The sequence below is a fragment of the Eumetopias jubatus genome, unplaced genomic scaffold, assembly GCF_037043125.1.
Source record: "Eumetopias jubatus isolate StellerSeaLion01/CBP00866 unplaced genomic scaffold, mEumJub1_p1.0 scaffold_2, whole genome shotgun sequence".
NCBI classification, from domain to species: domain Eukaryota; kingdom Metazoa; phylum Chordata; class Mammalia; order Carnivora; family Otariidae; genus Eumetopias; species Eumetopias jubatus.
In genome coordinates this window covers 52,044,700-52,067,893 of record NW_028274808.1, presented here as the reverse complement: position 1 = coordinate 52,067,893, position 23,194 = coordinate 52,044,700, and the positions used below count along the sequence as shown (strand labels likewise).

At 47.4% G+C, this 23,194-nt stretch overlaps 1 protein-coding gene across 1 annotated transcript in view; it reads right to left on the bottom strand.

Moving 5' to 3' along the window:
• Positions 1 to 8,673: 8,673 nt before the first annotated feature.
• The window catches only part of CUNH8orf74 (chromosome unknown C8orf74 homolog), a 32,756-nt gene continuing 18,235 nt past the window's right edge, over positions 8,674 to 23,194 (bottom strand). Inside the window, exons 3-4 of the mRNA XM_028114232.2 lie at positions 11,237 to 11,640; positions 8,674 to 8,913 (exon numbers count right to left, since the gene is read on the bottom strand). Coding sequence (XP_027970033.1) covers positions 8,674 to 8,913; positions 11,237 to 11,640 — 644 coding nt within the window. The remainder of the gene's footprint in view (positions 8,914 to 11,236; positions 11,641 to 23,194) is intronic.

Sequence of the window (23,194 nt, the reverse complement as noted above, 5' to 3'; positions counted from 1 at the left end):
TGGGGCCTGGGTAACATATTCTTACTGTATCAGGTTCAGAAAACGATTTCCCTGTCCTCACTCTGGGCCAGGTGCCTAGGAATCTTGGCTGGGAGCCATGCTGCCATGTTCTGAGAATGTTGGAAGAGGAAGGCACCTCAGAAGGGATATGAGTGTCACCTTGATCCTCATTTGACACATGTGGGGACTGGGAATGGCCTCTGTTTTCTCAACCCTTTGAGTAGGTAAAAATAACTACAGAAAATGTTAGAAAGCCCTTTCAGTTCTTTAGAGGATGTTTTACAAGTACCACTGTGAGGAGTTATAATAAGGCATTAATAATTGATAGAAGTTTGGACAATGCATGTTATGGTAGACACCCTATTGAATGAGTAGGGGGTGATGACAGTGCTGTGGGGGAAGACGTTTTCTGAAGAGGGAACAATGATGACTGGTAAATTCTGTGTGGTGTTGCTCAAATCCTCCATTCGACTTTGACTTTGTGTGTGCAAGTTCCCAGGGCAGAGGTTCGGTCCTTTGGGCCCTGAATGGTTTTCCAGCATTATAGAGTAGATGCTGTGGCCTCATTCCATGTTTGAGTCTAGAACAAAAAGAGTGGCTTATACTCAGATGCCACTGCACAGGTGTACAGGGTGGTAAACTTGTGAACAGGGACTGTCTTTGAGGCGGTGGATGAGCCAAGAACTCTCATCTAGAGGACAGAAGTTCTGGTTGCTTCTGCTAATGCTTCACCACCTATTAGTCATGTGACCTTGAGCAATCATTTTACCCCTCTGTCTCTGTGTCCTCATCTGTCATGGGGGAAGCATTCCCTGCCTGCCTGTCTTACTGACCTCAGTCAGATAATGGGTGTGTACACATTGGCTCAAACCGCTGAGAGGGGAGAGATGCCTCTAGGGTGACAAGATAAAGGAGCAACCTCTCAGTCAATCTCTCTCCCTTCTCTTCTGCTTCCCTTTGCATGTAGTCTTCCTTCTCTTAAGCTGGAATCACAGCTACTGGCTGCTCTGATCAGAACCCTGCCTGTTCTCTAGAAAAATCCATGAATCAATCAACGGGGCTGGGGGGCATGGTGGGTGGGGTGAGAATAGAGTATTTTGATTGGTCCAGCTTGGGTCATGTGCCCATGCATGGCCCAACCACTGTGGCCAAGCACAATGGAGTACCATGCGCCCATCCTTCAGCCTGGAAGGGAGGTACTGTGGCTAGGAAACCCCCTGCCCCAGAAACACTTGATTGGGGCAGAAGAAGGAAAATAGTTCTTTAAAGGAGCTCTAGATCTAGACAGTCAAAACTGTAAATGCCCACTGAGGTACAGGGCTACTTTGCAAGCTCACCTGTAAGCCAGGTAACTGTAGGGTGCCATCAGTGTCTCTGTTGTTAGTCCTGCACCTGAGTTTCTATAGGAAGAAAGAGGGACTGGGACCCTGCTCCACTTTGCATACCCTGGCCAAGAAGGATGGGGACTTAATTTCTTACCTGTCACCAAAAATGCTGATGTCTTTTAGATAAAAGTTCTCCCCTTTGACACAGAGAACATAGGATGAGTGCTTCTCTCCATCATGGTTCTCCTTTCCTACTCCACCTACGCAGCCACCCTGAATAGGTGGCCTTTGGCAGCAACGCTCTAGTCTCTGGGCCTGCAACATGCCCAGATGGGTGAGGTGAAGAAGATGCAACAGACGTACACTGGCTCCTGGCACTCACAGGAGTAGCTAGTCTGCTACTGCAAGCAGCCGGCAAGCAAGCAATGACAGTGCAAATGATGAGTGCTCGAGAGCTGCTGGCATAGAGGAGCTTGGAATGCTTGATCCGGGGAGAGGAAGGTCCCCACTTTTGTGGACTTCTCCTCCCCACCCCCTGCCATTGCCAGACTGCCAACCCTTGAAAGACAGTAAAACATGGAGGTGAAGAGTATGAGCTCTGTCTATACTGCTTGGTGTTATTTAACCCCTGCTCATCAGTTTTTTCATTTATGTAATGGGGATGATAATACTAGTATGTACATCATAGGATTGTCATGAAAATAAAGTATGTGACTACATAAATGTGGTTGCCAGAGTGCCTGGCACACGGTGTGTGTTCAACGCATGTAACTTGTCACCATGTGTTACACCCAGTATTTACTTGTTTTTTGTATTTACATTCATTTTCTCTCTCTCTTTCTCTGTCTCCCCACTAGATTAGAACTTTCCTGAGCAGAGACTTTTTTACTGTTTGGTGCAGTATTCTCAGGGCCCAGAAGAGTTGCTAGCCCACTCTAGGCACTTACTAAATATTTGTGTATTGCATACATGATAGTTAATATTATACTTGGCTTGAATTATTTTAATAACCTCCTTCCTGGTAGACTTCCAGCCTCTATATCCCTGCAATAATTTTACTCCCCTGGCTCACCCTTTTTTAAAAAATATGATATATATTCCTTGTTTTTGAAGATTTATTTTGTTTATTTATTTGAGAGAGAGAGTGTGAGCAGGCATGGGAGCGGGAGGAGGATCAGAGGGAGAGAGTCTCAGGCCGACTTACGCGCTGAGTGCAGAACTTGACGTGGGGCTCGATCTCACAGCCCTGAGATCATGATCTGAGCCAAAATCGAGAATCAGATGCTTGCCAACTGAACCACCCAGGCGCCCCTCTCCTGCCTAAACCTTTTATTTTTTATTTTTTTATTTAAATTCAATTAGCCGGCATATAGTCATGAGTTTTTGGTGTAGTATTCAAAGATTCATTCGTTGCCTATAATACCCAGTGCTCATCACATCATGTGCCCTCCTTAATGCCTAAACCTTTTAAAGGCTCCTTTCTCCACAAATCAAGAGTCCACACTCTCTCCCTCTTTTGTACAACTGCTCAACCCCCCTCACCCTGCCCCCACCCTCCCTGATGTGGATGGCTTTGTCACTTGCCCTTGTGCTATCCCTGCAACCACCTGGCACAGTTCACTTGCTGTCCTGCCTCTTGCTTTTTCTCCTTCAACCACAGCCTGTGTTTTATTTTTTTTCTGTATAACGTGTTTTCTCCTGTCTCCCTCTCATTTAGAATCCTAATTGTCTTTCAAAGTCCATTTCACATTGTCCTTCAAGGAGAACCTCTCCTTGATCCCTCCTATAATACTCAATTTCTCCCCTTTGTGAGTCTATTTTAGCATTTGTCTCCTTCTTCCTTGTGTTAGCATTAGCTGTGTATGCATCTGCCTCCTGTTTAGACTGCAAACTCATTTAGGGCACTAACTTTTTCATATCTTTATATTTGCCACCTATCCTAGTGTTGGTCATATAAGGGGCACTTAATATGTGCCTGTTGCACTTGATCTTAGCCAAAAGGCCGAGAAGCGATTAATTAATATGTGCCTGTTGAACAGCCTCAGTAACAAAGTTCCTGTCACCCCAAAGTTACTTGAATTCTGCACCTGCTTATGGTCTTCATATCTCGCATCCCAGCCGGTGAGTATCTTGCTTATTTAATTGCTTCTTCATGTTCTGCATTTGAGCGTGAGCTCAAGGATGGGAACCCTATCTATCTTGTTTATTCTTGAGTCCCTAGTGCGTAATAGCATCTGGTATGAACAACTGGTCAAGTAATATTTGGGGAATGAACAAATGAATTCCAACTGGCTCTGAATTGCAGCTTGTTTGTAGGAGGAGTTTGACTCTCTCATGTGGGGTTGCTCATCACTTTCTCCCATCCCTTCTCCATACTCATTTTTAATTTCTGACCCTCTTCATGCAGGACTGACTTCTGTATGCCCAACAACCAATTCTAGGTACATTTCTGCTCCATAGCTGTTGTTGTTGTTGTTGAGAACATTGCTTTTACCAACATTTATATATTTGAAGTGATATTATCACCTCAAAAACAATCACTTGTGTCTGTCATGTTGAACTTTTAAAAAGCGAATTTCTAGTAGTATTCACAATACCGAGAGATGGTTCACCTTGAACAGAATGAATTTCTAAAAGCTTTACTTTGATCGCCTGAATTAGATGACAAAAAGTGAATGGTTATTGGAATTATCAGATTTTTTTTTCTATTCATGCACCCGATTCCACGAATATAACACTGGCATTATTTCACCATGTGTGACATTCTCTGGGTGGTGCTATCAAATAAATATTTGCCACTTCACTCTTAGCATGTGTGCAAGAAAACTTGGAATTGACAAATGTACTAGGCAGGGTTTTCCAGAAAAACACAGCTAGTCAATAGAAGATTATATATATTCATGGAAGAGATGTATTATAAGGAGTTGGCTCACATGATTATGGAGGCTGGCTAGTCCCAAATCCTCATGGCTGATGTCTCAGGCTGCCATAGAAACAGGAAGAGCTCATGTTCCATTTCAAATGCTTTCAGGCAGGGGGCATTCTCTCTTACTCGGGGCAGGGGTGGAGTGTGGAGGTCAGTGTTTTGTTTTATTCAGGCCTTCAACTGATTGGACGAGGCTCACCCACATTAGGGAGAACAATCTGCTTTATTGAGTCAGCCAATCCAAATATTAGTCTCATTCAAAAACACCCTGACAGATACACCCAGAATAATGTTTGGCCAGGATTGTATTTTATTTTTTTTAAGATTTTATTTATTTATTAGATTGAGAGAGAGATGGAGAGAGAGAAAGAGAGAGAGAGAATGAGCAGGGGGAGGGGCAGAGAGAGAGAAGATTCCCCGCTGAGCAGGGAGCCCAGGATCATGACCTGAGCTGAAGGCAGACGCTTAACCAACTGAGCCACCCAGGTGTCCCTGACCAGGATTTTAGACAGTGTTCTTAAAGTCACTGACGATCTTTGATTGGATGCTGATGCTCCCCAAGCAGATTTGTGTCTGCTTTTTATGTAGTCAGTGACATCACCATGGTTCTTAGGGCAGATGGTAAATGCTGATAACCATTTTGTGCATGTTACAGTTTTGCCATTAACTTTATTGAAAAAGAGAAAGATATTTACATTTTCATGACTTACGCACTTTCTTTTTTTGTGGAACTCATTGCTACTGAGGGTTTATTGAAAAATAAAAAATAAAGATGCAGTAGCAGTTAAATAGTTGTAGATTGATACTACATGGTAAGTGGAAAAGTTGCTGCAGCAAGGCTGATCCCATTACTGTCTATGAACCCTGGAGCAAGACTGCTGCCTTCTAGATCCTGCACATTGTGTCTGTCACTCCTACTTTCCCCACTGACCTGGAGCCTGGTGGCCTGCGGTTTCCTGCACCTTGCAGGCCATGGCACAACTGGCAACAGCAGAAACACTGGGTCTGTATCTTCCCACCATCCCAGAGGGGGAATGACTCTCCTCCATTGCTTATGTCTGTGTACATTTCAACGTCTAGGGGTAGCTGCATGCGGTGTCCCTGAGAGGGCTGCACTGGGTTGGGAAAGGATTGGGAAGGAGAGGCAGGTCAGCCCTCGTCATCTTCTAGATTTAGCCTGGTGTTTAACTGAAAACTCGCTCACTGCACACGTCACTCACGCACTAAGAGATGCAACTGTGGCAGAAGCTGGAAGTACAAGCCAAAGGGTACCGATCCGATCTTGGCTTCTTTTAAAGCAGTTCTTAGTAGGACTCCATTAAGCAGTGACAAACTAGGCAGGACACCAGGACGACAGGGGGCAGCTGGCACCATCCATGACGAACAGAGCATTTGGTCACTTTACTTACAGGAGGTTTATCCTTGGGCTCTAAGGGATGCTTTGATCTCAGCCCAGTTTTAGAGTAGTTTCTCCATTTGGGGATTCCATGTCTGTGTGGTGTCAGCTTCCAGGGCTTGCAGGAGCATGGGGGCATAGGTGGAGACTCTGCCCTCCCACAGTAGATTTGGGGTCCTCCAAGAGTTGCAGCAGAAAGCTGCTCAGTGCTCCTTCCTCAGGTGGGTGGAAGGGAGGGGTTTCCCAAGGGGATCACCCATTCTCTGGTCTTACCTTGATGTAGAAAGCCCAATTTTAGCTCCCAGTGTATGTGAGGCCTGAGGCCTCCACTCCTGTCCCCATGGAGGCCACTTGTTGCTGTGGCTTCTCTACTTGTTTCTGGTCCCTTGTGACTTCCCTGTCCCAGCCTCCTTCCCAAGTGCAACTCAGCTACCCATGAAATGGATATTTAACAAGTACCCAAACTAGAACTTCTGTATGTTTGAGTAGGACCTGGAGGAGGCAGAGTGCTAAGGGTGTTCCCCTCCCTCCCAGACACCAAGCCCCCAGGCCTCCTCTGCTTGTCCTTGAGTAGATGACACCAAATGATTGTGGAAGTCAGATGGGTATAGGGGTTTTAGTCTCCCTTGCTAATTGGGGAGATTTTTTTTTTCTTTTTAAGAGAGAGAGAGCACACACGAGCAGGAGGGAGGGTCAGAGGAAGAGGGAGAGAGAGAATATTAAGCAGGCTGCTTGCCCAGCATGGAGCCCAATGCAGGGCTTGATCTCATAATCCTGAGATCATGACCTGAGCCTAAATCAAGAGTTGAATGCTTAACTGACTGAGCCACCCAGATGCCCCCAGGAGAACTTCTTGTGGGTAGAAACTTCTAGCACAGCGCTGAGCCCAGTGGAAGATTCCATTGGGAAGGCAGGGCAGGAGAGATTCCTACTTACATCACATGGTAGAGCCTACAACTCTGCTTTTGACCTTGGCAGGAGGGAGGAGTGTTTTGTATCTGAGAAGTCTGGTAAGATTCTCAATACCTCTTTGGACAGAGAAAGGAAGTTCCAGGATTTTCTTAACATTTTCATTCATTCATTCATTCATTCATTCATTCATACATGCATGCATTTGTTCATTCATCCATTCTTCCTTCACTCCCCAAACATTTTTTAACATCTATACCTAGTGTGTGGCTGAAACACTGGCTCTGACTCCAATCCTTCCAGGTTAGGGAGAAGAGCTGCCCCGGAATGGGGAGGACACCACCAATAGACCACTGTCCATAGCTCAGGGTCTGAGTGGCCTGAGACTGAAATGGTTCAAAGCCTCAGGGGTCCTGTGGGTCTATCTGGACAGCAAAAGGACAAGGCTGGGACCCTGGGTATTGATGGGATGGTTGAGACCCCATCCACGTGGGAGAAAGGCAAGACAAGAAGGAGCTATTAATCCTTTATACTTGATTGATTATACTTGTCAACCACTACTTCCAGTGTCTCCTGGATGTGAGAACAGAGCTTGCAGCCCAGCTTCTTGCCAGGCTGGCCAGGGCACCTGATTCTCTGCGGCTCCAGCCTTGGACATCTCCAGCGTATGGCCCTGGGCAGGAGCAGTGCCCATTTGCCCCTTCCACCTCCCCCCAAACACCCACACATACGCACATGCACGCACACATACTTACAAGCATAAGTACACCCTTGCATGCACATGTGTGCACACATACATACACATCTCATCCGCACAAGCTGCAAGAGTGTTTTGTAATCCTGGTCAGGCCTGGGCAGGATAGGATGGCAGCTCTCATACTTCTCTCTGGGTCACCATGGTTTCAGCCACACAGAAGATGTGGACGTAAAAAAATGTGAAATATGAATACGTTAATGGATGAGTGAATGAAGGGATGAATAATTTAGAAAAAACCTGGAACTTCCTTCCTCTGTTCAAAGAGGTATGGGAAAGCTTGCAGAACTTCTCAGATATAAAGCACACTCCCTGTGGCATTAAGGTAGGATGGGAGAGCAGGGGAGTGCTCCTGGTGAGGCCTCTTCCCAGCTGGGGGCCTCCTGTCTCCTGGACTTCTGTCAGAGGGCTCCGGGTTGGTGACATGCCCCCTCGGGGCTCCCTCTCTCTACTTGAATCCAGCTTGGCCTCCATAAGCAGGCTAACTTTGCCTGGGAACACATGGAGCCAGGCACACTTTGGTTACAAGACTCCAAAGGCGGCAGCAGCTATGGAGAGATGATGGGTATGAGATGGGTACGGTGCACGGTGGCCCATCCTGTCGTCAACAAGGACATGGGGCAGATGGCAGAGGTGGGCAGAGCAGGTCGCTGGCCTGTAAAGAGGCAGTGAGTGGTAACGTCCTTTCTGCCCTGATCCTGGGGGCCACGGTCCCTTGTCAGTTACATGGCTGCGATAAACCAACTACTGCAGCATTTGTGCCCCTGTTGCCATGACGCATGATGCTGTAGGGGAAAGAGCACAGAAATAAGAGTCCAGACACCTGAGTTTTAGTCCCGCCCGATTCTTTCACTGCCTCTTGTTTGACTTTGAGGTAGGCACTCGACCTCCTTGAACCTTGAACCCCTTGAAAAATGGGAATAGCCAACCTTGCATCATCTCTTTCTTAGGGGAGATGGGACCCTCCCAGGTTAGAATGTTGGCTGGAAGTCCTTCCTAGTGTCTGGTGTCACCCTCACTCTTATCCACTTAGACCCACTGGTGGTGGTTCTGTCTTTAGCATCTAAACTCAGCCTTAGTCAACAAGTGATGTTTGCCTGCCCATAGAGCACAAATTTTGTGCTCAGCAGAGAAAGACAGCTTTCTTCCACCACGTAGGGAAAATCCATTTGGGTTGGATTTTCTTGGAGTAGAAGATGGAGAAACAAAGAAGAGAGAGGAAATCTGATGACTCTTGTTTTGTTTCTTTTAATTGCTAGAAATCTTGGATCTACTGAGTGCTGAGCACATCTCATAATACTTTCAAAATTGTCAGTGGCTTTTCATCAGTCAGGGTCTTCAGTCAATGGACACCAGGGGCTCTCTACTTCTTCTTTGCTTTTGCTTTCTTTCCTTTGTTTGCTTTGTTGAACTTAAAAGATTCATCTTGGCCTGGCTGGCCAGTGATTGCGAGTGGGGAAGGGATAGGAGCATTGAGGTTCAAAGTCTTCTTCTGAAGTTTCAGATCCAAAATATCAAAAGTTATTTGTATCTCATACTGCAGCAGCTCCTTCAGGCATTCAATCTGGATGCGAATGGCCTCACTGATGAGATTTTCTAACTCCTGGAAGAAACGGAACATGGTTGGTGATCAGGGCTCTGGGGAAGGCTGAGACCGTCTGCAGATATAGCCCCTTCACAGGATCCAATTCTGAACACATCAGCTCCTTTTTCTGTATTCTAGAACTTTCCATTTACCCCATGAGCTTTTTTGGCCACCCATCTCACTCTACTCTATGCTCTGAGAGACTGACTTATAAGGGCTGCCTCAATTGGCTACCTTACCTCTGGCTTTAGGTTGAGTTTAGCCAATGGAAGGCACTGGCAGGAGATCTGAGGCTGAAAAGAGAATGAAGTCTCTTGCCTCCCTCCCGATCTGTTGGCCAGGGCTCTAATTCTCTACCTACAGCTATACCTCTTATCCCATGGTCCTCTCCCACAGCTCTCTTTTTGGGTTCCAATGACTTTCTTTCCTTCTCCCTTCAGGCCTACTGTGGCAATAACCCTGTTTGAGGGGGCCATTTATTACTAATATTGTTCTGGGCCTATAGGTCAGTCCCATAGTCCCCTACCTTCTGATCAATGCATGTTCCCTTTGGATATCATCCCTCTTCCTTACCCTCCTGCCCTCATCTCATTCTCACATCCCAAAGTTCTAGTAACAGGCTTCATCAGAAGGGACAGGGCAAGTTGCTCAGAGAGTGGGCATGTCCCCCAACCAGCCAGCCATGGGAAGAATGGAAACTCAGCCACCATCTGCCATGTTAAACAGGAGACCCTATCTGTCATCTCAATCAAGACTATGACATCATGGAATCCTGTACTTCTCCAAATTCCCTGCTCGAGCAGCCAAACAGCAGAGGAGAATTTGTGCTTGTCTTGAGGGTGTTGGGAGACATACTTGGAGTATCTGATTGCCTAGAAGATATCTCTTTGAGGTCTCATATTTTAACTTAAAAACTCATGCAAAATCTTACATTTGCCCCAGAATAACTCCTTGGTTGTTTTTATATAAAAATAATGTTCTTCCCCTAAGTCCTTGGGGAGGATTGTGCTCCAAGAGGATGCATTATGTTTGTCCTATGGTGTTCAGCATCCCCAGCTCAGGCACAAGACCAGAGGCACACAGTGGAGGGGACTCTAGTCCACAAGCTCCACCAGGCAGGGACCAACAGCAAAGTAATGAGGGCTGGCAGGGGAGCTGAGAGGGGCAGGGAAGGACAGCTGTGTGGAGAATCAGGAGTGGGAGGGAAGGCAGCCCCTCGCATCTGTGGCCTCGTCTACATATTCTAGAGTAAGGTCCCCCAGAGCGGGTGGAGACGAGCTCTTGCTTAGGTTCTGTTGGGTCCTTCTTTGCTGGACATCTTAATGCACTAAGATTACATGGCAGCCTGATGTGCTATTTCTCTGGCAGACTTGACTTAACCTTAGAAGAGTATCATTTATTGTTGTGTTAATTTCTCTTTCGAGATTTCCCCCATATTTTATATATATTTAAAGGAATACTTCATAGAGCCATTCACTCTTTGGCTGACAATTTAGAAATCTTTTGGAACATTTAGGTTCTGGGACTCTCCACCCCCACCCCAGCCCCAATCCCCCCAACACATGCACGTAATTGTGTATACACATATGCACACAGTTGTACCTGTGTTCACAGATAATGCAACAGTGATGATGTAAGTGCCTATGTCTAGTTTAAAAAATAAATTTGGACTCTGCCAGGCCCTTAAGAAGTTGGTTGCCCTGGGGCCATGCTAGTTACGATTTAGTAAAGAGACTCTGGCTCCTGGAGCCTCAGTGGTCTTAAGACCGGTCAGTGGGGCAGCCTGATTTCTTAGATCCGTGCCAGACTTTTCTAGATTCTCTCTGACCCCCTAGCCCCACCCCTTTGCCTACCTCAGCATATCACCCACCTTGGGCTATCCCCAGTGGCCCTTCCTTCATCACCTTCCCCCACTCCCAGGCCTCGATGGATGAAGGGCACTGAGAGAGCCTGGGGTCTTCTTTAGTGGAATCTGTCACTAATGAATGTTGCAGTGGAGAGAACTTGGACTTTGGGGTCGGCCAGGCCTCAGTCCAAATGTAAACTCTACCACTTGCTAGCTTGGTGACCTTGGATGAGTTAATTAAATTCTCTGACCCTCACTCATCTCATTACAAAAATGAGGACATGAATTATACCTCACAGAAATATTTTGTGAAACATGCACACCAAGCCTGTGGCCCATGCTCAGTGACTGTCTGTCCCCTTCTGCCCTATCCCATGTGTGCAGACAATGGGGTCCTGTCTGTGAATCTTATCCTAGCTGCCATGTTTTCTTGGTAGGAATGGGCATTTGTATGTGGCAGGTTAGCATCCTCCCAGCTCGCAGACACAGCCTTACCTCTCTCTTCAGAACCCGGCTGGGCTGCTTGGGCACCTCCGAGAATGTCCTCTGTAGCTTCTGCTCCTGCTCCAGGTGCAACGCTTCCTTCAGGAGCAGCATACTTGTGCGTTTCTGCATCTCAGCCATGTTGAGCTCTGCCACCTGTTGCTCAAGGTGCCAGATGTCCCTGTCCATGCCCTCGGCCAGAGGGAGGGGCTGGGGCGGTGCACACACTTCCAGGTGTGTGACGGTCAGGTTGACATCTTGGTCCTGGCCCAGAACATACTGGTAGAGTTTGTAGTGGCGGATAAAAGTGTTGTGGAAGTAGTCGCAGAGGGCCAGCAGATGAGTGGTGTTGAGCTGTCCCTGGTAATCTCTGAGTTTTTTCCCCAAGATTGTCACAGCCTCAGTGATGGAGCAGCCTGAGGGCACAGAGGGGCCGGGCATTGAGTGTGAACAGAGGTAGAGCTGCACTGATAGCTGATCAATATAGGTTCTGAACCCAGGTCCTGTGAACCCAGAGCCCACATCCTACCAGCTATTCTATATTACCATTTATTAGCTCTTAAAAGCTATGCAGTGTGTCACATTTCCCCTTTTGCCTTGGCTTCTAGGAAGCTCAACACCAATTTTATGCAGTAACTTACATTTATCTCATTTTTATAGGATTATCCCCCTCTTTACCTATACTTTGACTTTCAACTCTCATTTTAAAGGTTTACTTCAGCTGTGCTTTATATTGTTTCTACTTCAAACCCTTTGGAAAGATGAGGGTGTAAAAAAGGGATTCTGGTAAGAGTGGATCATGAGATGACAAGAGAGACAGATGTCTAGGCAACCGTTATTCTGGAGATATGTGTCACAGAGTTAGGCAAATATTGTTTCTACCATGCAAAGATCCACTCTGGAGTTACACCGTGGGCAATGCTGTCCTGAGCAGACCATCCTCTCCCATCCCCTCCCATTCACTCCTTTTGCTCACAACTCCATCAAAAGCTCGGGGTAATGTTGTGGTTAAGGAGGCAGGACTCTTCCCAGCATATGATTGGGTCTTAACAGAGTGGGTGGCTCAGTAGAGGGTCATGGCTAAACGATGTGTATGCTCTGGTGAACAGACATCATGCAGAGAGAGAAGCAAGATGAGGGACAGAGAAAGAACATGCCCAGATGTAAGGATACCTGGGTCCTCACACAGACACCATCCCTGAAGTGTACTGTAAACTCAGTCAAGTGTCTCTTGCTCCCTGACTCAGTGTCTACATCTGCAGAATGGAAGCTTGGGCCAGCAGACCACCAAGTCACATGCTTTTGGGAATTCCACAGTGCATCTAATGAAGATAGAGACCAAGCGTTGGATGCAGGGAGCGTGGCTTTCCTCCTTTTCCTCCACACCCCACCCCCATTGTATGTTCATTTTGGCTCCTCATTCTTAGCTCTGTGTGGTAATATTTACCTTAAATCTCCCCAGAGTGCTGAGATGGTAGGGTATCATTGTCTTAGAAAAATAGTGGTAGATGGAGCACTACTCCACTTTAAGCCTCATTAGAATGTGCTGGGAAGTGTCACTTGGATGTAGACTTCAGTCTCCTGTGGAAGGGATGAAGAGAGGCCTCTCCACTGTGCAGAACTGAAGGTTGGCAGGCTGTGTTTCCCCCTTCTTTCAAGGCAAATCAGCAGGCTCAAAGGCCCAAGAGAGTGCTTCCATTTCAGAGTGGTGTAGAGGGAGGGTTTGGAGGCCTAAGACAACTCTGTCCCTTTCTAGCTGTGACACTTGGGCCTTCATTCCCACAGATGTAAAATGGGGGATAATTATATTTAGTTGATAGGATTGTTATGAGGATAAAATGGGATGATATGTCCAAGTGCCCTGCACAGAGCCTGCTACAAGGTAGTAATTAATACATGCTGTAGGAAAAGAAGAATTTGTTTCTGCCCTGTGAGAAAAGTTTCTTCTAGCCACATCTATATTTCCTTCCTTCCATCTCTCCATCTATTCATCCACCCACCCACCTACCCATCCATCCAAGATTAATTTTTCAATTTTTACTGAGTGCCTAGACACTCAGTAGTGCCTTAATTACTAGGCACTCTGCTAGGGTCTGGCAATTTATCATAATAAATCAGACACATCCCTTACCTTCAAAGTGCTCACAAGAGAGGCACACAAGTAAATGTTACATGTGTAAAGAGAAACAGAATCAGGTGAGGAGGAATGTTCAGTTGAGGACAGGGATTCCCCGCTGAGGAGATAATCCATGAGCTACATCTCAGAGGCCTAGTGGGACTGAGCCAGTAAAGATAGCGAGGGAGGCACTTCTTGGGTACAGCTTGAGTGAGAGCATTGGGGCAAGAAGCTGCATGGCATGGGTGGAGAACAAGACTGGGTTTGTTGTTGTTGGCACTTAAAGATGGAGGCAGAATATGGTAAGCGTTGAATGGAGAAGTAGCTGGAAAACGGGAGGGCCTTGGAGGCTGCCTTCAGAATCCGGGGATTGGCACTGTAGGCAGTGCAGGGTCTGCTCAGTGTTGGAGCCCCTCTAGTTGAGCCCCTCTAGTTTATAGGGGGGGTTGTTGGGGGTAGGGTGGTCCAGGAGGTGTCAGTGAGAAGCTGGCACCCTGGGAGTGAGGAGTACGTCCACAGCCGGGAAGGGCATCCTAGACCAAGGCCTGGCACAAGGGTATACAGGGTATGGTGGAGAAATAGGGGAAGGCCAGCACATCAGGCAGGAGCAGCGGGAAAGGGGAAAAAAGGAGGACCATGATCTGACTCATGTTGTGGAAGGGGCATTGTTTTACCACCACCACCCTTAGGCTGAAACCAGATTCCTCCCATAGGGGCTTAGGAGGCCCAGCATGGCCAGGCTGCTACCCACCTCCCACCCTCATCTAGAATCCAACTTCACCTCTCACCCCAATCTTCCCTATAAACTAGTTATTTATGAAGCAAAAGTTGAAAGTGAAGTTTACTGAAAATAATTTTAAAATATTAACTTTGTAAATTTTTTTGTCAAAGAAATGGCAGCTTTGCATGACATTTTAAGATTTGATTGCATTGCTATTATCATTATGTATCTATATAAATTGCTTCTCTGAACATGTAATTTGATAATTACAATTTACATAAGTAAATAAATTACATTAAAATTACTTAGAAGGTACAGTTGTAATGTTAAGTTAGATGTTGATAGCTTTTTATTTCTAAAAATTTTTTAAAAGATTATTTATTATTTGAGAGAGAGAGAAAGAGAGCATGAGTGGGGGGGTAGGGACGGGGAGAGGGTGAGGGAGAGAGAAAATCCCCAAGCAAACTCTGCTGAGTGTGGAGCCCAAAATTGGGCTAAATCCAAAACAAAATCAAGAGTCAGATACTTAACCAACTGAGCCACCCAGGTGCCCCCATTAATACCTTTTTAAATTTTGAATTTAAAAATTTTAGTCATCCTTCTAAAAATTTTTTCTAAATTTAAGTTCAATTAGCCAAGGTATAAGTACATCATTAGTTTTTTTATATAATGTTCAATGATTCATTAGTTTGACTCTGAACTAAATACAAAGAATAAGCTTTATGTATGTATAAAGCAGATGTACATACAATATGTAATCAGAATATTTATGATGTTAAAATTTGAAAGGGGTGGATCATTAGGGGAAAATGTCTAAAATGCCTCCTCAGTATGATCCAGCAATTCCACTTCAGAGTATATACCCAAAGGAAATGAAATCAGGATCTTGAAGAGCTATCTGCACTCCCATGTTCATGGCAGCATTATTCACACTAGCCAAGACACCGAAGGGTCTGTCGATGGATGAATGGTTAAAGATACTGTGAGATATATAGTTATAGATATAGAATATATATAGAATTCTATTCCATGTCTATAATATATATAATATCTCTCTATATAGAATATGTATGGGGAATATCTACCTGTATACATAGAATATTACTCAGTCTTAAAAAAGAAGGAAATCCTGTCATTCCCAACAACTTGGATGGACCTGGAGGACAGTATGCTAATTGAAATAAGCAAGACACAGAAAGACAAATGCTGCATCATCCCACTTACATGTGAAATCTAAAAAAGTGGAACTCACAGAAGCAGAGAGTAGAATGATGGTTGCCAAGGGCTGGGGGGAGGAGAAGTGGGGAGATGTTGGTCAAGGAGTATAAAGTTCCAGTTATGCAGGATGAATAAGTTCTGGAGACTGTCTGTACAGGATAATGCCAAGAGCTAGTAGTGCTGTTTTGCGTATTTGAAATTAGCGAGGAGAGTAGACCTTAAATGTTCTCACTACAAGTAAAAGTGGTCAACTGTGTGAAATAACTAATTAGCCTGATTTTGGTAATCATTTCACAGTGTATCTGTATATCAAAACATTACATGGTACACTTTAAATATTTTTCAATATTTTTATTTGTCAATTATACCTCAGTAAGGCTGGGGGTATTTCCCACAGAAAGTATTCAGAAAATAAATAAAGTGGCTTCTAGGGGAATGGATAATGGAAAGAAAAGAGATGTGGCTTTAGAGTGCTGCAGTGTGCAATGCCCTTTTCCCCCATGTTCTGCTTTGATTCTCAGAGCTTCTCACCTGTGTCACAGAGACCCAGCGGGCACAGGAACAGTGGCCCATGTGTTCCTTGGCCCATCTCTCGTGCTGGGAACTATCTGGCCAGGCAGCTGATCCTGGGGACCCCTTCATTCCAGAACTTGTGTCCCAGGTCAGCAGTCGGGAGGGGCCCAGGGCCAGTGGGAGCCCTGTGTTCCATAATCACTTGGAGCTTTCCAAAAATACAGACCCCTCCCCACTACACACACACACACACACACACACACACACACAGACACATCTCAAAAAAGGAAATGTTGACTCCAGGATGGGGCTGGCTTGGGAATAGCTGCTCCTCAGTTATGAGCCAGATTGAGCCCAGAAAACTCAGACATTGACATGCAGGGAGTCATGAAATGCCCAACTGGTAGAAGGACGAAGCCAAAGCCCCCAGATGCTCCATTCTGTTGAGTGACCTTTACGCATGGCACCTGTCTTCAGGACCTTAGTCCCCTCAGAGGTCGCATGGCCACTGGGTCCCCTCCTGCACGGGTATAACCTTTGTGCTGCTTGGATTTGGTGGGCCTTTTGTTCTATTCTTTTTTTGTTTTTGGAGAGGACACGGAATATGGCACAGACTATATAAGTCTGCATTGCTTTTTTTAATAGTGCTCATGTACATTACGTAATGACATAATGAGAGTTGAAGACTCCTCTAAAAGCAACATGCAAGCAAGTGCCCCAAAACTGGGCACCGAAGTGTGGAGAGGAGGAAGGGGAAATACGAGGAGATGGGGTAGCTGCTCGCATGGGGAAAGCATCCTGACCCAGGACGTTGGGGGGCCAGGAGTCATGGAGGGCTTCCTACAGAGAGGACACTGGAGCCCAGAGTGGAAGAAGGGGGAGGTTGGCAGGAGATGGTAGGGAAGGGCACTCCCAGAGAAAGGACCGCAGGGATAAAGGCTGGAAGCAAGTGGGGTACAGTGTGGACATGTGCATGGTCCACATGGCTCAGAGTTTCTGGGAGAAAAACTAGAGTCTGGGGGACTCGCCTGGGGGGACAGAAGGGTTTGGTGTCTTCAGTTTGCAAAGGGCAAGCTTGTGTATGTCACATGAAAGAGCTGGACTTCAAAACAGAAACTGGGCTCCTCAACCAGAGCTCATGGACCCCGAGGACATCCAAGGATGGGCCTCGGGTCCGACTGGCACCTTCTGAAATTGCATCCAGAATTTCACATGCACTTTTTTTTTTTTTTTCCTGGGGAGTGTGTACGTAGAAAGAATCATCACATTTCTGAAAGGAAATGAAGAACTGTGGCCGAGTGCTGAAGAGCCACTCAGAGGTCTTAAGCCAAGAAGGGGGAGGTCAGCTGGGCATTTCAGAAGCATGGTAGTGGTGTGCAGGGGATGGCAGGTATGATCAGTAAAGGAATCTCAGAGGCTGGGGGACCAGGGTGAGGTCATTGGTTTCTGATAATCAAAGCCAGACTCCAGGTTGGTGTGGAGGCGACTGTGTGTGAAATTTGTGAGATCAATCATTGCATCTTCTCTGGGCTCCATGGAGCCAAACAAACATGCTGGCAAGTGCCCTGTCCCTCCTCCTGCCTGGCCTGGCAGTCCATGCGGCTGGGATCACCTGCATCTTCCAGATGTGGATGGCCACAACTGCCTGGTTTGTCAAGGCCAGCCCCTGATCTTCTCTATTTGGCTCCCGGCACAAAGCCCAGGTTTGAATCAAGAAGTCTGAGGGCTAGGGCACCTGGGTGGCTCAGTCAGATAAGCATCTGCCTTCAGCTCAGGTCATGATCCTGGGGTCCTTGAACTGAGCCCCAAGTTGGGCTCCCTGCCCAGTGGGGAGCCTGCTTCTCTGGCTCAGAGAGAGCCCTCTCCCTCTGCTGCTCCCCCTGCTTGTGCTCGCTCATGCTCTCTCCCCCCGTCTCTTTCTCAAATAAATAAATAAATTCCTAAAAAAAAACAAAAAAAAGGAGGTCTGAGGGTCCGGTCATGTTGAGTGACCTCAGCAAATGTTGGCAAGTGCTCTCAGCTACCTGTCATCCTGGCAGGTTCCCTGTTATGGGCATGAATTATGGCCTTAGCCTTAAAGTCATAAAGCCCAAATATGGACTTCGTCCAGGGTCACTGGAGAAGGAGTCCCTGGGTTGGATTCTGACTTCTGGTCCCAACACTCTTTCGACCAGCTCCGGTCTTCAGCAAAGATCATCCCAAGCTGGCTCATAAGACACACTTTTTTGGCCCTCAGACCATTCTCCTTTTGCTGCAGGTTGAGGAGGTTCCGATGACTCAGAAACTCAAGGATTAAGTCTCAGAGAGAAGCCTCTGGCTGCCGGGGGACAGATCTGTACGTGCAAGTTGCTCTTCAATAACAGGGAGTGGCCTTCATTTGCATTGGCTGCTGGGAACTTCCTGAAGACAGTCCCCAAACCCCTGGAGGCCAGCACCTGCACAGCGACGCAGGCACGGGAGTAGAGGAGAGCAATGGGCAGGGAAAGAGCGGGGGTGGGGTGACAACACCAGATGCTCCAGAATCAGGGCAAAAAGGCACTGGGCTTGGACCAGCCACTGTGGGTGCCCTCCTCCCACTGCCCCTCATACGTGGGGGTCTGGGGCTGGGGTGAGAGGAAGGGAGATGTGCCACGTCCCAGAAGGGTTGGGAACAGTGAAGAGGTGCTGATCCTTTTGGGTGGGAGTGAGGGGGAGGATCCAGGTTCCACCGGTGCCCCCTGACAAACCAGTTTGGTGGCCCCTGCCCTGGCTCGAAGGGGAGGAACCAAGTCAGGCTGCGGCCTGGCTGGCTTACCTTTCTGAACACCTACCAGGGCTGGCCTGGGATGGTGGGAAGCAGACAAAAGCACAGGACTCGATCTCCACCCCCAACCTGCTTCCTTGTGTGCTGTCCCCTGTACTCAGGGGACAGCTCTCTGCTCATGGTAAGGTTCTGCCAAACTCATTCACACCAAGGTGCCAACAACAGTGACAGCTCAGAAGACAGGGTATGCTTTCCTTGAGGCAGCAGAGGACTCTTGTTCGGGGAGTTCCCACTGGGCCCCGTGTGTCCTGGGTCACCTCAGGCTCCACTCAACCCCTCCTAGCTCTGTGAGGCAAGTGTAGGCACTTTACCCGTGAGAGAAACTGAGGCTCAAGGAGTCAAAGGATTTGCTTAAGGACACATAGCGGATGGGGTGGGGAAGCCAGAATTCAAACCCCAGCCTGACCCAGCCATCTACTTCCAAGCAGCCAGGGGCTTTCTCTGTAGACCCTTGGAGGTAGACACTGGAAGGGGTCCCCAATCCTCTCCGTCATGGTTTTCCAAAGGAAATGTTCTGCAATCAGTATTACATAGAAATGGATGCTCTGCAGCCAGAGACCTTGAAGATATGTTGGACCAAAAGAAATTAAACAGAGCCCTTAAGGTGCTAGAGGGCTCGGCAAATGGCCAAAAAGGGTTGAGCATATGCAATATTTCTCAAATTTATTTGAGGCAAATAGTCTCTCAGACCAAGGAGCATATTTTGGCAACTATTAAACTAGTCTAGTCCTCTCCTGCTAGAGATGGGAAGCCTTCAGGCCCCTTCCTGCCTCCATGAATCTGACTGCTCTAGATACCTCACGCAAATGCAGTCCTACTGTACGTGGCCTTTTGTCTCTGGCTTATGTCACTTAGCATAATGTCCTCAAAAGTCATCCAGAATTTCCTCCCTTTGTCAGGCTAATATTTCATTTTATGCATACATCACATTTTGTATGTCCACTCACTTGCTGACAGACATGTGAACCCATACGGATGGGTTGCTTCTGCCTTTTGGCTGATCTGAACAATTCTGCCATGAACATGGGTGGACACATAACTGTTCAAGTCCCTGTTTTCAGTTCTTGGGGAGTTTATACCCAGAAGCATCATTGTTAGGTCACATGGCAATCCTATGTTTAATTTTTTGAGGCACTTCCCTACTATTCTCCTGCCTAGGAGATGTTTGTTTTTGTTTATAAGATAAATCAATAGTCACATTAAAGAAAAAACCTACCCCAACAGCAGGATTAGAAAGATTTTGTTGACCTTGTAAAGATTTCCTCACTGTTCACTATCCTGGGACTCAAAGGGTAAATATAGGGCCATGTATTTTAGACTGTCATAGGCTTTTGTTGAAACTCTTCTCTTTGCCCCCAGTGGTCCCCCAACCTCATCTGCTTAGCACACGCACCCCCTCACTGTTCCTCACCCCCGTTCCTCAAGAAGTTGATGTGCTTTTTTTTTTCATTAAAAAGGAAGCGTTTTTATTTTTTTAAGTTTTTATTTAAATTCCAGTCAGTTGACACACAGTGTTATATTAGTTTCAGGTGTACAATATAGTGACTCAACACTTCTATACATCACCTGGTGCTTGGTACTCATTGCAAGTGCCGTCCTTAATCCCCATCACCTATTTCACCCAATCCCCACCTACCTCCCCACTGGTAACCATCAGTTTGTTTTCTATACTTAAGAGTCTGTTTAAGAAGTTTGCATGCTTAATGCCAAATAGCTTTGGCAAGAAGAACGGACTCTGGGGCCAGAAGATCTCAAGGTTATTGATGGCTCTGCCCTTTACCGTGTGATAATTTGCAAGTTACCTAAACTCTCTGAACCTCAGCTGCCTCATTGTGAAATGGGTACAGAGTACCCACCCACCTACAATTTCTGTGAACATTAAAGAGACGATCTATGAGGGGAGCTCAGCACATGGGGACGGCTGACTGGATACCCCATCTTCCCCACCCCCTAGCACAGTGCCCTGGCAATGTTCGCTGGAGAATGGCTGAGTGAGTCAGGTGGATTAGACTGATTCGGGGAGGAAGCTTGGAGGGCAGAAGTCTTCAGGCAGAAGGCTCAAAGAGACCTATTCCAATTCAGCAGCCAGAAGAACTTTCTAGAAGACAGAGTTTTATTGGTGGAGCAGTCTAGTCTTGAGGAGTGAGGAGGCTTTTGGCTGGGGAGAGGATTCTTGAATAAAGTGTGTGTGGTGGTGTTGGTGGGGCTTGAGTCAGGTGATCTCTTGGGTCCCTTTTTGATTCTAAGAAGTTGTGGCGATTTCCATAGAGCTGACAGTCTTCCATAGCCACATCGAAGGGTGCTGTGGGTGCCTCATGGCCAAGCTCTGCAGCTGTCTCAAGTTTACTGAAGGGAGACCTGACTTTGGATCTTCATCATCATCCTTGTCATCATCCCTGAGTTGAAAATGACTAAGTAATCCCATGGTCTCAGGGACATGGGGCTGTACCTAGACTAAAAATAGGCTATTTCACACCCGTGCCTTGTCCCCTCTGGTGTTGGGGTGCTCTGAGACTGACCAGCCTATCCAGCTGACTGGTAAAGGACATGGGAAGTTAGAGGTAGAGTGTGAGGTCACTCCAAAGGGCCAGAGGTCAGTTTTGAGGGCACCAGTACCACCTGCCCACACACAGGTGGCACATCTGGGCCAGAACACATTAGCCAAAGGACACAGCTCCTCTTCTCAGCTGGGCCTGCACCACCCATGACCTTGGAACCATCCTGCTGGGGGGCAGGATCCCAGGCGCGTGCTGTAACTCCAGGTGACCCAGTGAGGAGCTCCGCCCCCAGGTGTTCCATACCTGCTTCTCCCAGGTGCTCAGCTCTTGCTGCACGCCAGCAGTCTCATTCCGCTCACCACGGGGTGCCCTCCTGGGCTTCATGCTCCTCAGACCCACATGTGCCCGTTGACCAAAGATCCCTTTGGTCAAGATGGAATGTCACATGACAGGACATGTGCTCTGCTGTCAGACAGACCTGGGTTCAAATCCCAACTCCATCTGCTGGAGGTGTGACCTGGGCCAAGTTACTTCAGCTCTCTGGGCCTCAATTCCTCATCATTAAAATAATGTCTATGATGCAAGATCACAGTGAGGATTATAGATGCTACACGTGAAAATGCCGGGATCATAGAGTCCCCACTGTTCCTCCCTCTACAGGATGTGGGTCCCTCAGGGAAGGCTGAGGGAGGTTTCTATGGCACATCCTTGATTTCAGGCCCACTAACAGTCTCACCTGGAGCGCTGTGACCTGAGTGTACGGGCCGAATTAACAATGTCCCCCATAATTCAAATGTTGAAGTCCTAACCCCCTGTGCTTCTGGATGGGACTGCACTTGGAAATAGAGTCTTAAAAGAGATAATTCAGGTTAAATGAAGTCATGTGGGTGGCCCTAATCCAAAATGACTGGTTTCCTTGTGAAAAGAGGAGATTAGGACACACACACAGGAAAGGCCATGTGAGGTGACCAGGGAGAAGGTGGCCGTCTACAACCAACCCTGCTGATACCTCAATCTCGACTTCTCCAAACTGGGAGAACATAAATGTCTATTGTTGAAACTGCCCAATCTGAGGTACTTTGTTAACGGCCCCAGCAGACTGATTCTCTCATGGAGCTCTCTCTGAAAGGGCAGTTGCCCATTTGTCCCAAGAAATGCTCTCTCAAGATTTCGATCCATGGCTTTTGTGGAAGCTTCCACTCTCCAGCAACAAAGAAGTTGCCGCCAAAGGCCCCTCCTCAGGGTCTAGCGGGAGAGGCATGGGTTTCAGGCTGCCCTGGAGAAGGCTGCTGGAGAAGCTACTTTCCAGGACTAGTGAAGGTGCATTTTCTCTTGGCTTGGGCTGGTCCTGAATGCTTGGATGCTCTCCGACGTGGGGTGGGTACTCAGGGGCTGGTGGAGTAGACCCTGGGCATGGCCACGAGTGTTCTGGTAGGAAGAGACTGTGCAGGGTAGCTTGGGGGCAGTAATGCCTCCTGCCAGCTCCAGGCCGCTGGGAGCAGATGGTGTGGCTGCCTTCTATCCTGTGGCTGCCTTTTATCCTGTGGCTGCCAAGATGATATTTCCTGGAGAATCAGGAGTGGCCACGGATGGAACTACAGATAGGGTGCTATGACCCACTGGGCACCCCTCTGACTACTTCATGCCTCCACCAACTGGTCAGCAAGGCCCACTTCCTCACAGGGGGTCCTCACCGGGCCCCAGGATATGGAGCCAAGCCAGAAGGAAAGAGGTTCTTTAGCCCAGATGTGTAGGGAAAACACCAGAAAGTGAAGCCTGAGGCAAGAGAGTCTGTCCCCCTCCCACCTCTCACGTGCTGCAACATGCCAGTCAGAGATAGGATACACAGGGTCCTCTGGGTACCCCAAATCTCTGCCACTCCCAGATGCAAAGTTGGAGACCGCAGCGTTCCCATATGCCCCAACACCTCTTTCCTCTCCTTTACCGGAGACTCAACAGGGTGTGCAAAATCTGCCCACTTCCTGCGATTTCTTCCCATTAGGATGGAGCTGGCAGCTAATTGTTTCTCTTTGCTGTGCCTGGTGACTTCACTCCAGGCCCCATGGACACAGCAGGGTGGGATCTGCCGAGGGCTTCCTGC